The sequence below is a fragment of the Mastomys coucha genome, unplaced genomic scaffold, assembly GCF_008632895.1.
Source record: "Mastomys coucha isolate ucsf_1 unplaced genomic scaffold, UCSF_Mcou_1 pScaffold20, whole genome shotgun sequence".
In the NCBI taxonomy this organism is placed as follows: domain Eukaryota; kingdom Metazoa; phylum Chordata; class Mammalia; order Rodentia; family Muridae; genus Mastomys; species Mastomys coucha.
In genome coordinates this window covers 66935501-66946264 of record NW_022196903.1, presented here as the reverse complement: position 1 = coordinate 66946264, position 10764 = coordinate 66935501, and the positions used below count along the sequence as shown (strand labels likewise).

Genomic DNA, 10764 nt, shown 5'->3' with positions numbered 1-10764 from the left:
CCCCACCCCCACCCCAGCCCCGTGTGCCTCCCCTTGTGGAAGTTTGAGTACAAAATCCTACCTTCCCGGAAGCCCTCTCCAGCATACAGCAGCCTAAAGTTCCGTGGAGAACTGAAGGTCTGGGAAGGGACAGCACCCCATATAAGGACATGTGCAGAATGCCAAAAAGTGGGGAGAGAAGCTGAGAGCCAGAGGCTGTGCAGCTTCCCAGGGATCAGCTCTGGGTCCAAGGCTGCCCTTTTAATGCTATCCTCCGTGCTACTTGGATGCCTTAGCATGCCTAATGCATCTTTCCTGTTTATCTTTCTCCTAACATCGGACCTTCGTCATTTAATAAGACCTTTGCTGCTAAATTAGTGTGCCCTCATAAATGTGTCATGTTAAATTTATGAGCTTCTAAAAAGCCAAGTTGCCAACACACACACATATATATATATATAGTTTAAACACTCCCTAGGGCCAGTGAGATCGCTCAGCAGTTAAAGGCACCCGCTGCCAAGCCTGATGACCTGACTTTCATACCCGTCATCCACATAATGGCAGGAGGGAACCGAACTCTTGTAAATTCCCCTCTGGCCTCCACATACACACTGTAGAACCTACACACACATACACCACATGCGTGCACAAAATAAAATGTTTTGTGAAAATTGTAATATGTTCCCTGAAAATTTCATATAGCAAGAGACAAAATGTTAGCTCAATACTCAGGTGGTGTGTGAGGAGAGGTGGGGTAGACTGAGTGATCTGCAATCTACACTCCAGCTCTATCTAATCTACTTGAAGATAATCTACTTGAAGATAGGTGGGGTCAAAGGAGCATGCTAAATGCTGTTTTCTCGGCTTCTGTTAAGGGGTGGCCATCTAAGGCATGAGCACAGTAAAAGAGGGAGGAGAAAAAGAAAGTAGTTCCAGCGGTGACCACGACATTTTGTAGGGAAAAAACACCTTGTAGGATGAAAAACAACCTCTGCCAACCCGTGAAGCAGATCCCCAAGGTATGTGAAAGGTCTCCCACAGTCCGCCCAACCTTCTCCTGAAGCTCTTGGATCTTTCACCTCGGGATTTTAAGATGTGGGCGACCGTCAAGTCAGACTCAAGCCTCTTGAGAGACAACAGATTCCTGCGGAATCTGGGTTGGGTTGCAGATCATGGACCCTCCAGAAACGAAGGAACACATAAAATGACGGGACTTCTTAAGCCTGCTATCATCCAAGCTGCCTGAGATTTCCGTTCTAGAGGAATGGATGGGACCTGCTCCCTGACAACTAATGACGTCAAACGCTCTGGGAACACCGATAGGCTCAATTACTTGGCGCGCTCCAGGTTGGGGAGAGCGAGGGTAGCTCCGCGAGACTGGCTCGCAGCGACTGACCGGTTCCTCGGCGGCGTAGTAAGCGTCCTTGGTGTCCCAGTGGTTGCTAAGCAACGGGAAACATTTTCCCCTGGGACTAGGCTTTCTGTTCCCAGACTAGGTATTGCTGGGCCTCTGGAGACCCTTCAGGAACGCTGCTGTTGAACCTCTTGGTGAGTGCGGTGGAACTGAGCTTTGGGCAGACCAGACACCCAGTATTCCCTCCCCAGGGATAGAAAGCCTCAGAAAGGATGGGTTCAGTGAGAGCTTACTATCCTGGGGGACAGGAAAGCGAGGACTAGAGATACTAGGCTTGCCCAAGACCCCATACTGTCTGCCTCTACGCCCCGCCCCCCCATCCCGTGCTTTGGTTACATGCAACACTTCCATGCCTTCTTTATTAATGAGAGTTAGGGATCCGAACTCAGGTCCTTATGCTTGTTGCCCTGTTTGGGTTGTTAGTTGGTTGGTTGGTTGGTTGGGTGTTTTTTGTTGTTGTTGTTTTGTTTTGTTTTTTTGTTGTTGCTGGGTTTTTTTGTTTTTGTTTTTTGTCGACTTGATACAAGCTAGAGTTATTTGGAAAGGACTCCTAGCTGAGAAAACGCCTTTGTAAGACTGGCCTAAACCCTTGTCTATTCAGCATTTTCTTGGTTGATGATTGTTGTGGGAAGGAGCAGTCTACTGCAGGCTGTGCCACCCTTGAGTAGGCGATCCTGGGTTGTATAAGAAAGCAAGCTGAGCAAGCCAGGAAGAGCAAGCCAGGAAGCAGCGTGGCTTCCTTAATGGCCTTTGCTTAGTTCCTGCCTTCGGTCCCTGCTCTGACTTCCCTTCAAGACTGACTACAAGCTGTAATATGAAACAAACCCTTTCCTCCCCAGTTGCATGTGGTCAGTGTTTTCTCACAGCAATAGAAACATAAGACACTCGTGTAGCAAGCAGTTTACAGATGGAGCCATCTCCCCAGACCTTTTACCTGCTTTAAAAAATCAAATCCCCGGGGAAATGATGTTATGCATACTCAGATCTGAGAAATGAACACCCTTCTCTTCATCTTTCCAAATCCAGGTCCTAGACCAGGGCTTCTTCAAGACAGGCAAACTTCTCAACTGTTATCCCTTTGGTTCAAGCATTCTGTTGGGGAAGAGCTTTGACTGGTTTTCTTTGGGGGAAAGCATGTGAATTCAGTTCTCCCTAGTCCTTAATGCTCGCTCGCTCCCTATGTTTCTCCCCAGTTATTTTGTCCGACCTGACCTCTTTTCTTCTTTTCTTTATCTCATATGTGTAGGAATAAGGATGGCTTCCCAAGGCACAGAAAATGAAATTGACCTGAAAAGTATTGAACACCAGGAAGACGAAAATCCTGTGCTTACTAGACTAAACAAAATAAAAGCAAAAGGAATTCTGAATTATGCAACACTCAAAGAAAATGAACCTGAACCCCAAACCCTGTTGTTCAGGCACACCACGAAAGCTCAGGAGAGGACCAGAAGGCGACAGCAGCCTGTAAAACTGGAGCCTCTGGTAAGTTAAAACAGGAAACCCCAAGCAAACAGATCACACATACACACATATACATGTGTGCACACACAAACACACATACAAACACACACAAACACACATATATACAAACATACACACACAAATACATCCATACACATATGCACACAAACATACACATAAATACAGCCACATACATACATACACATACACACGTAAACACACACACACAAACACACATACACACATACACATACACACGTAAACACACACACACACAAACACACATACACACACAAATACTCACATACAAACACACTTATATACAAACATACACACATAAACACACACACATACATGCACATACAAACACACACATATACACATACACACACATATACACACACATACGCACATACATACACATACACATACATACACACCAACACATACACACATATACACATATGCACACACATACACACACATACACATACACACACATACAAACACACATACACACAAATACACACACACACACACACACACACACAAACACACAGTTTTTAGATAGGTTCTTACATGTATCCCTGGCTGATCTGGAACTTGCTATGCAGACCAAGTTGGTCTTGAGAGTCCATCAGTCTGCCTGCCTCTGCCTTCAGTTTAACTTTGGAAAGTCCTTTAAGTTGCCCTCCAGAAAGATAGAACTATTCTTTCTGCTCATAATGGAGGCGAGGGTGTGCACACCCACACATTTGTGAACTTAGGTCTTTACTTTTAGACACAGATTTACAGTTGTTGATGTAAGTCATTTACATTTGGTTAATACTTTTTATTAAAATAAGTGTCACATTTTATTAAAATATTTTCCATTTTTATGAACATTTTTATGTCATATTTCCCATAATTCACATTTGGCTCTTTTAATGCTTGATTTAGCTTTTAGTGTTTGAGTAGTTTCTCTATAATAAGATCCTATCCTTTTTTTGAAAGAAGGCCCTGTCAGAGCATTTGCCGCTCTTCTGAAGTACCTGAGTTCAATTCCTATCACAACCACTTGTAACTACAGTTCTAGGGATAGAACATCCAATTCTGGATGCTATGGGCACCCACACACATCTGGTGCACACATACTCAGACACATACACAAGAATAAGATTAAGGAATTCTGTTCATTGTCAGTAATGTCCTTTTAAATTCTCATATTTAATGTTAGCTTATGTATATCATCTATATCTATATCTATATATCAGATATAACTAATTCTAGCACTCCTGCCTTTATAACTGAACCAATTAGTTTATTTCATCAAATTGAACTCCCTAAGCCTTCGGATTGATGGCTGCCACATCTCTGCTGCCTCAGCAGAGGTCTATGGTTGTAACAGAAACTCTATGGCCCATAACACTTAAACTTATATACCTGTGGTAGAAAGCTTTCTTCTAAATTTTCATTCTGTAAGTTTCTCTCACTGTGGCAAAATGCCTGAGGAAATCAACTTAAAGAGAAGAGGTTTCCTGTGGCTCATGCTTCATAGGCTTCCGTCTCTGGGCAGCCAGCTTTATTGCTCTGAACCTGCAACAAGGCTGAGTAAGATGTTGATGGAGCATGTGATGGAGGAGGCAAACACACTTATCCACTGAGCTCTCTCACTGGCCCAGAATAAAGTCTGTTTTCAGAATCACTGCAGTTCCTCTCTCTCTCTCTCTCTCTCTCTCTCTCTCTCTCTCTCTCTCTCTCTCTCTCTTTCTCTCTCTCTTTCTTCCTCTCTCTCTTTCTCTCTCCTTCCATAGAAATAACCAGTACTGTAACCAATGTGAATCTGTTCCATTTTTGTAATTTTTACTACTTTGCTCTAAAATCCCCATTTCTTCCAACTCTCTCTTATCCAAAGTCTCAAATATATGGAAATGCTGAAGGAACAGTACACATACCTACACACCTCCCACCGAGATTCAAGAATTGTTCATGTGTTGTCCCATTTACTTTACACCTGTCTCCAAACCCACGTGTGCCTGTTGCTTTATCATTTCAAGTGGGTCGTGAACATCATAACACTTCACTCTCAGATACCTTGGCTTACAAACATGAACACTGGATCTCTTGCGACTGGAGTTGAAGAAGGTTGTGAGCTGCCACGTGGGTGCTGGGAACCAAAAGCAGATCCTCTGCCAGAGCAGCAGGTGGTCCTAACTGCAGAACTAGTTCTCCATTCCTGATTCATAGGTTTTAAAGAATTTATTGTTAGAGCTGGTGATGGATAAGTAAGTAAAGGTACCTGCTTGCTGCCAAGTCTGATGACCTGAGTTCAGTCCCCAGGGAAGGAGAGAACTGACTCCTGAAAGTTGTCCTCTGATGTCCACACTTGCAGTATATGCAGGAACATACACACCATGCTGGCTTGTGTGTGTGTGTGTGTGTGTGTGTGTGTGTGTGTGTGAACTGACACAAGTTAAGGTTAACCTCAACTGAGAAAATGCCTCCATCAGATTGGCCTGTGGGGAAATTGGTCTGTGGGCCATTATCTTGGTTAATGGTTGATGTGGGAGGGTCCAGCCCACTAAAGTAGTGACTCCCTGGATTGGTAGTCCTGGAAGATATAAATAAAAAGTCACAGAGAGCTGACTGTGAGACTGGAAGGCCTGCCACTAGGCAGAATTCCTCCATGGTCTCTGCTCCTTAGATTTCTGCACCCTTCACTCTCTCCCTACATGTATCCTCAAGGTGTCTGCCTTGAGTTCCTGCCTTGAATTCCCCTGACAGGCTGTAAGCTGCAAGAGGAAGTACACACTTTCTTCCCCACGTTGTGTTGCATTTGGTCGTGGTATTTATCAAAGCAATAGTAAGCAAACTTAGACACCCGGCAAGCACCAGGATCTGAGTTCAATCCCCCAGAATTCACATTACAAAACAATGAGGAGGGCAACAGGTAAATTCCCAGAGGCTGGCTAGCTATCCAACCTATTCTACTTGGTGAGTCCTAAGACAACGAGAATGAGGTGGGTAGTACCTAAGGAATGACAGCCAAGGTTGTCCTCCGCCCCACATACACATAAGAACACACATGTACTTGAAACACAATACAAAAAAAAACAAAAACAAAAAAAACAAAAAAACCCCAACAAACAAATAACAAAAAAGTGTGCTTACTGGAGTCTGCTCCCTTGTCCTGCATTTATCTGGATCTTCACTTTTCTTTGTCCCCATTGTTTCTGTCTCACTCAATTGACATTCTGGTCTCTGAAGTTCCCCAAGTGGGCAACACTTGTAATTCTGTCCTAGTATAGATCTTTGAAAGCTTAGTAGAGCCGTACTACTATGAAATCTTCAGTCTGCCTCTAAAACCTATAGATTGAAATTTGAAGGGCTCATACTTGATTTTCACGGTAAATCTCATGTCTTATGGTAAATTTATTGTTGATGAGGTTGTATAGTGGTTTGAATAAGAATGACCCTCATGTATTTGAATGCTTAGTCACCACGGAGTGGCACTATTTGAAAGGATTAGAAGGATTAGGAGATGAGGTATTATTGGAGTAGAGGAGGCCTTGGTGAGGGAAGTGTGTGACTGGGTGGTGGGCTTTGAGGTTTCAAAAGCCCATACTAGGCTCAGGCTTTCTTTCTTTCTATCTGCTTGCGGATCAGAATGTAGCTCTAAACTACTTCTGCCACCATGCTCCCTGCCAGATGGTAATAGAATAAGCCTCTGAAACTGTCAGCAAGCCCCCAGTTAAATTAAACTCTTTTATAAGAGTTGCTGAGGTCATGGTGTCTCTTCACGACCATAGAATAGTGACTAAGACAGGTTGGGTACAGCTTTGGGAATTGTATTCAGAAAAACTTGTACAATAGAGAAAAATCACGAAGGAAGCTTCTACCAGCTATACACATCTTCTCACCTTTCCCCCCTCCCATGTGTTTGAAGAAGGTACAGCAGTATTTTGAATATAATTAGTTACAATTTCATAATTCTTGCTCAAAATAGAAATCCTTGAGAAACCATCTTTCACTTTCATTTGCTGTCCCAAACACTATGACCAAAAAGCAACCAAGAGGACAAAGGCTTTTATTTCCACGTACGAATTGAAGTCCATCATCCAGGGAAGCTATGACATGAGCTCTCAAGGTGGGAACTGAAGGCCACAGAGAAGTGCTTGCTCTCCATGGCTTGCTCAGCCCGCTTTCTTATACTTCCTAGGACCACTCACCCTGCTGTGGTCTGGGCCCTCCCACATAAGTCATTAGTCAAGGAAATGCCCCACCAACATGCACACAAGCCAGTCTGATAAAGCCATTCTCTAATTGAGATTCCCTTTTCCCACATGACTCCGGTTTGTGTCAAGTTGACCAAAATTACTTAGAATAGAGACTGGCCTCCTTTCCACTGAGTATCTGCTGGAAATTTTCAGGTGCCTCATCCTAAAAGTCCTTTTGTATGCCAGAGCCTTGGCTCGGTTTTCTGTCAGCACACAGACTTGTGTGTTGCTTGTTTCGTCCAACAGTCCAGTGGTGGTAAATGTGTCACAGTAAGTTAGGGGTAAGCGATTTCTTAATCTTAGTTCCAGAAGTGCTGACACCGAGCAGCAAAGTCTTATTTGAGCATCAGATCAGTGACAGGAAGCAAGAAGTCTGTGGCTTGGATAGAAACTTAGAATAGAGAAGGTCAATTGATACCCCTGAGAGGGGTCCCAACCTATAGAGAGGGTCCAATGATACCCCTGACTCAAGCAGAGACTGTCTGTTCAGCTGAATTTCGTACATGCAGGAGGTTTCTCCATTTGGAAATAGAGACACCCCCCGTACACACACACACAGTGAGCTTGCAGGCCCAGCTTTTATTGTCAGTTCGAGGAATTCCAGGGAGGGGTATGTACCCTTTTACCTGGATCGGTTAGCTCTGTCTCTAGAGATCTGACTGATTCTACAATTCCTTAGGCTCTGGAGACTTCCCGGGTGTTGCTTACTCATTCTAGCTACCTGTTCTTACTTCAGGCCAGATGATAAGGTGTCCTCAGATTGGATGCCCGAGGCTGTGGTTGACTGACCACAGGTTCCCGGATCCAGGTTCTCATTTCTGGGAAACAAAAACTTAGGCCTCGTCTCCCAAACTGCCAGTTTGCAGCCTGTCACAGAGTCAGTCTGGCTCTGACTAACTCAGTCCTCTCGGTAGGAAAGAATAAAGTCTGCAATGACATTAACAAGATAATCCCATCTCTTACTTCTCAAAGCCAGTGCTAAAAGTCTACCAAGATCACAAGCAGCCCGAGTACATATATGAGCAGAATCGACAGCAACTCATGAGCTCTGGAATTCTTAAGCCATCACCAAGCATGACCGAAAGAGCTTCAATTACTAGTCTTGAGGCTCAAGAAGCTATGAAAAGGAAACAGGTATGATATGTAAGACACTTAAGAAATCATTAAACTGTCGTGTGTGTGTGATGCTGTTCTCATGCTTTTAATTCCTAAGAATATGATGGATACAGTTGCTTGCATTTGCAAACTAGAATATTTCTAAGGAAAATTAGTGCAGGAAAGGGAAGCCATGGAGGGAACACCAGCATCCTTATCATCTTCTGATATTTCACCAGAATTTCACCTCTGTGGAAGGGCTGCGCCACTCTCAGAGGGGTCGCTACCCACAATTTGAGACCCACTGCTTTAAGTGATTGTAGATAACTAAGAAAGAAACAGATGGGAAAAGCCATTCCTCCTCCTTAAGGGGCAACATAAGTAGAGCCAGGAAAAGGTCTGGCATCTCAGAAACCGATTCACTTGGCATCAAATGGGCTTCATAGTCTGGAAAGTGAAAAAGAAAAGAAAAATTGTGTGGCCACCTTCTGTGGAAGGAACAGTTGGGTGAACAGGAACAGTAGCTTTTGAGTGATGCACAGTTCCTGGTTGCAAGTGAAGGAATTTGCTAAAAAGGACTAAAGAGAAATGTGGAAGGGAGGAGATGCCCTGGGAGAAGGGGAACAATTATTTTTTTAAGAATATGGATTGCCCAGAGAGCTGCTCAGAGTGTAGGGGGTGTGAGCACTGTGTGGATGTACTTTCCCTTCCTGCTCGGAAGTGTGGTCCAGCTCCCAGTCGGCTCCACTTCTCCTGTGAGCAGATTAGAGATGCAGAATCCTAGGACCCATCCCAGCACTACTGAATCAGAACCTGCATTTAAAGAAGCTCCCTACCTGCCCGCTCCCCTAATTCACAACTGTATTTACATTTGAGACATACTGGTCTGTTAATGAAATAAATGCTTCCCAGAGGCAGTGGGCAGCAATGATTTCCAGTATTCACTGTAGCCGCCCAGAAGTTGATTACAAGTTATGATGGCAGCCGTTTTAAGTCAAAGTCATTCAAAGTCATCCAAATAAGAGCTAAGGCCAAGAGGAGACAGCTAGGGCACCGCTGAGCAAGGTGGGCTCGCAGAGAGCTACTCCAGAGAGCATGTGAGTGTAGTGAGCCTGGTGTTAGAGGGGAGGGGGCAGCGGGACTGCTGTGTGGGTAAGGGATAGTGAGGACTGAGGTGCCAGTCCATAATCACAGTGAAAGCTTTCTGCTTCAGAGTGTCCCCCTTTGAGAAGATTTTGGGTCTCTGCCCTTTGTCTTTGTCCTTTTCGCAGAAACTCTGTTTAATACATTTGTCCTTGCTTAGGTCCATCGACCCTCGGCAGACGTGTTCTCCCCTTCCTTGTCAAAACTGCCACGCACAAGTATCGGAAGAAGAGGGCTCTTTGGAATGAGGTCTTCAACTTATCCTAAGTATACCTTCCAGGACCGAGAAGAAGTCATAAAAGCCAACATTAAAGATCCCTTGCAAATCATCAAAATAGTGCATGAGAATGAACATCTCGGATTCCTTTACATGGTCTCCGCTGTACCCAAGTCTTCCATAGAGTATGATACGTACAATCTAAAGTGAGTTCTCTTTCATGAAGCAATTCATTTAGTGTTGCAAATCTCAAATAAGATTGTAAGTGTTATCCACAGTTGATTTGGTACTAATGATAAATATGATCAAAAGTAATTCTCATTACCTCCCAATCGTATAAGTGAATCCTCATACAGTAATTTGATTTATAACTCCCATCTATCTTTCATTTTTCTAGCTGTAAAACTCAACAATTTTTACAGGGCAGCACACAGCCAGTGCTGTGTTTCTCATATATATTATGTATCATAATGTTATGATATCTACTTTGATCAGTATTACAAACATTTTTTGGTATTTTTTTATTACCAAGAACAGAGAATATCAAGGTACAAACAGTAGATGACGCGTGACTACTTGTTTTACATATTACTTTGGCTGTGCTTAAATAGTTTTTGTTTTGTTTTATGTGTATTTGAGTATTTACCTATACATATAAATACACATATTCTTGTATCACATGAGTACAGTGCCCTTGGAGGCCAGAAGAGGGCATCAGATACCCTGGACTGGAGTTAGAGACAGTTGTGGGAACCTAACAGAGGTCCTTCTGAAACTGCTCTAACCGATAAGCTATCTCTCCAACCTCATGCCAGCTTTTCTTTGTAGAGTAGAGATAAGGGGCTTCGTGGGATAAGGGACACCATTTAAGTGACACACAGTCGCATTCTCTCCATTGACACCGAGCATACACGCTGTTCCTATAATTCGAAGGATCATACACTGCATTCAAGGTCAGCAGCACAGACAGATGATAGCTGCTCTGCCTCCTTCAAAAGATGATACTGCCTTTCTCCGATACTCAGCCAGGTTGGCGGATATTGTCAAGTCTTCCCTTGATGGTGACAATAGTTTGGCTGCGGCCTCCAGTTCCTCATCCTTACTGTCGGCTCTCTTGTTTTCTTTATTCAAGACTGTACTTTAGGCCGGGCGGTGGTGGCGCACGCCTTTAATCCCAGCGCTTGGGAGGCAGAGACAGG

General features: G+C 43.9%; 1 protein-coding gene across 3 annotated transcripts in view; it reads left to right on the top strand.

The window, feature by feature from the left end:
• Positions 1–1350: 1350 nt before the first annotated feature.
• The window catches only part of Dnah6 (dynein axonemal heavy chain 6), a 223851-nt gene continuing 214437 nt past the window's right edge, over positions 1351–10764 (top strand). For all 3 annotated transcript variants that reach the window (XM_031382227.1, XM_031382226.1, XM_031382225.1), the window contains exons 1-4: positions 1351–1527; positions 2640–2875; positions 8083–8244; positions 9509–9771. In XM_031382227.1, the coding sequence (XP_031238087.1) occupies positions 2648–2875; positions 8083–8244; positions 9509–9771 (653 nt within the window). In that variant the 5' untranslated portion in view covers positions 1351–1527; positions 2640–2647. The remainder of the gene's footprint in view (positions 1528–2639; positions 2876–8082; positions 8245–9508; positions 9772–10764) is intronic.